At 43.7% G+C, this 3,120-nt stretch overlaps 1 protein-coding gene across 1 annotated transcript in view; it reads left to right on the top strand.

The window, feature by feature from the left end:
• Nat10 (N-acetyltransferase 10) overlaps window positions 1–3,120 on the top strand; it is a 35,987-nt gene that overhangs the window by 15,986 nt on the left and 16,881 nt on the right. The window contains exons 10-11 of the mRNA XM_010612617.3: window positions 754–847; window positions 987–1,085. Of these exons, the coding sequence (XP_010610919.1) occupies window positions 754–847; window positions 987–1,085 (193 nt within the window). The remainder of the gene's footprint in view (window positions 1–753; window positions 848–986; window positions 1,086–3,120) is intronic.

Here is a 3,120-nt window from a genome sequence, read left to right as displayed (position 1 = left end):
TTTTTTTTTTTTTTGGTACCGGATATTGAACTCAGGTCCTTGCGCTTGCAAGGCAGGCCACCGAACCTCTGAGCTAAATCCCCGGCCCTCGGTGATCTTGATTAATATGGTCTTGTTTGTTTCCAAGGAGCTGCGTTTAAGTGTGCCATTATTTGGTGTGGGGGGGTTACCCTGGGTGAAAGATTGAGGCAGCTGCCCAGAGAGTATGCTCTCCAGCTTTGCAGGCATACAGCAGACCTAGAATTTGCTGTGTTCGCCTGAATGCGTCATCTTCCTTAGTTCTCCTTAGTTCTGTGGGCATTTTATAGGTGGGACTTCCAGTGATGTACTGGAGATCCCCCAGTAGATCACTGCTGGCAGAACTGGGGCTTGAACTCGGCTCATGACTCCTAGTTCTCTGTCCTTCCTGCTGCTTCATCTGTACTGCTTAGCCTTGAGTGTCTTTGCACTTAGCAAGGGTCCTGGTCCCTGTAGCCTTGGGCTGACCACCAATGGAGCACTAAGGCTAAACTTCGTGAGGAGTGTGAAGCTGTTCCTCTTGTCAGGATCCTGCACTGGGGACAGCGTGCTGCATCTGCCCACTGACAGAGTTGTCCCCCGAGTGCCTTGTAGCACTTAGCTGTCGCAGGTATTGATTGTCGCACTTGGTTATTGTTATTCTTGCTTTGGGAAGAAAAAGTTTATTAGTTTTTTTAAAAAAATGTCCTAGATTTCTTCATTTCTTAACAGTCCTCCTTTTCTCTTGTTCTGTAGGTACTCCAATATATTTGTTACCTCCCCAAGCCCTGATAACCTCCACACTCTATTTGAATTTGTATTTAAAGGATTTGATGCTCTGCAGTATCAGGTAGAGTATTAGAATTAAAACGTCTTTTGATTTTTGTTTTTGCTCTGGGTTTAAATCCAAGAGATCTCTGGAATGCTTACTTATTTTATTAATCCTGAGTTTCTAAAGCATGTCCTTGGTTTGCCATTTTCCCCACCAGGAACACCTGGATTATGAGATTATTCAGTCTCTCAACCCCGAGTTTAATAAAGCGGTGATCAGAGTGAACGTCTTCCGAGAGCACAGGCAGACCATTCAGGTGAGGGTTGGGGGTTCGGTCTCCTGCTGTGTCTCTGGCTCCAGGATCTTTCCTTGTGGGTGTAGTCTATACTGTGCAATTCCAAGTCCTTTAGACCATGGTGGTATTGTATCAGAACCCTGTTCCAGAATTTTAGCTTTTCCTAAAGAAAGACATTGAAACAAAACAAATGTAGGTTAATCTGATTGAAAAGTTACAGCTTTGTCCCTTAAGCATGGGGTAACTGGGATTGGGAGTATGCCAGTGAACAAAAAGAGTCATTGCTTTGACATCAGTGCTAATTTTCTTAGTTACTGCAGATTTTGGTGCATGTATAACTAGAACAGTAACCTTGCCATTTAAAAGAAAGAACTTTGCAAAACGTACTCTGAATCTTTGTGGTTTAGCCAGTGGCCTATTTTCCTTTTGAAATAGCACTTTTCCCGGAAGCTCCATAAATCTCCAGCACTCTGTAAGCCCAAATGTTCTGCACTTGTCCAAAGGCTGCAGTTTTGTTAAATCTCTTAAGAGGCATCATGTGACATCCTTACAGAAGGGACTGAGACTAACAGGCACTTGCTGGAGTGGGCTCATTGATTGTTTTTGGAATTGGGTTGGGGTGGGAAGTGAGCCAGGTGGACTTGGCAGTATGCTCCTGAACTCCACGCCTTCAGAGCATGTGGATGTGCCCCTCAAGAGGTACAGCCTTTATCTGAGAATCCAGATGATAAACAACCTTAAGTGGTTATGCCTTTTACTTTAAGGATCTTAGTTTTTCTTACTGGTTTGCTTTCTGGACTCGTTCTTCACATGTCTTCCCACTTTTGTTTCATTTCCTCAGCTGAAAGGAGGAAAGATTGATGCTGCTGGTCGAAGTGGGATTGGGGGCTGGGCTGCAAGCTATGAGACAAGAGACCAAATGAAAGAAGGAAAACATTTCTCTGAAATACCGTAGCTTGGTCCTTGAATTTGTAATCAAGCATCCTCTCGTGTTACCAGCCCTTTGGTCTCCAGACTAAACGCACAGAGGAGGTGACTTGGATATATGGGACTCTATTTATGTTCTTCTGAGGCCTCTTCCTCTTGCTGGAGGATGGGACGAGGAGAAGGAATTCTGTTAAAGCTGGGGCTGCTTTCTCTGCCTGCACTCAGTTTTGAGAAATGTGGACCTCTTTCTGCTTGCTGTGTTTCCTATGTAGAAGTCATTTATGGTTTTGAGAGGACGAAAACATCAGATAGAGTTGAAGTCTCTGTAGTATCCCTCCCGTTCCCTCCTGTCACTCCCTAGAGGTAACTCTGACTCTGAAATGGATGTTTGCTTTCTGTATTATTACTGTTGTGCATAAATAGTAACAGACTAGTCCTCCATCAGTTTGCCCTTCTTTAAAAAATGTTTTCAAAATTTTTTCAGATTGAAGCATATGTATCTAGATGATTTCATTTTTAAACACTTCATGAATATGAGAATATTTGTTGAAGGAATTTTTGGGTTTTCAGTGTGCATAAATTTCTACTTTCTTGGATTGTCAAATTCTCCTTTAAAGTGTGTCCATTTCTCTTCATACCAAGTCGTCTTGAGTTTTTGTTTCTCTAATCCACCAGTGCTGGGTGCTTTACAGCAGCAGTTGTCTGTTTGAAATGGGATTTCCTCATTGTCTTTAGTGTTTCACTGATTATTCATGGTTGAATTAGCTTTGATTATGTTCATTGGTTATTCCTGTTTCTTCTCTTGTCATTACTACTTCTGGCCTTTTTCGAATCATTTAAAAAATGGCAGGAAGCCCCGAAGAGGCAGAAGGGGTTGCTTATGTATGTAAAGAAGTATGAATATGTGTGCATTAAGAGAAAAATACCTGGGGGCCCATCCCCTCAGCGGGGGTGATGGTCGCTTCAGGCCAGGGATCATAGCATCTAGCCTGAGACTGGGAGGCCATCACGGGGGTACAGCTGTGCTGGTTTCCCTGATCTGAGGCTGAGTACAAACGCCCGAGATGCCATGGAAGTGGGGGAAGAAAAGGCAGCCACCACCTGTTAACCTTACAAGCCAGGCACGGGG

This window comes from Fukomys damarensis, unplaced genomic scaffold (genome assembly GCF_012274545.1).
Source record: "Fukomys damarensis isolate Sample0158 unplaced genomic scaffold, DMR_v1.0_HiC HiC_scaffold_27, whole genome shotgun sequence".
NCBI classification, from domain to species: Eukaryota; Metazoa; Chordata; class Mammalia; order Rodentia; family Bathyergidae; genus Fukomys; species Fukomys damarensis.
Note: the sequence above shows the minus strand (reverse complement) of the source record. Positions and strands in the feature narration are given on the sequence as shown.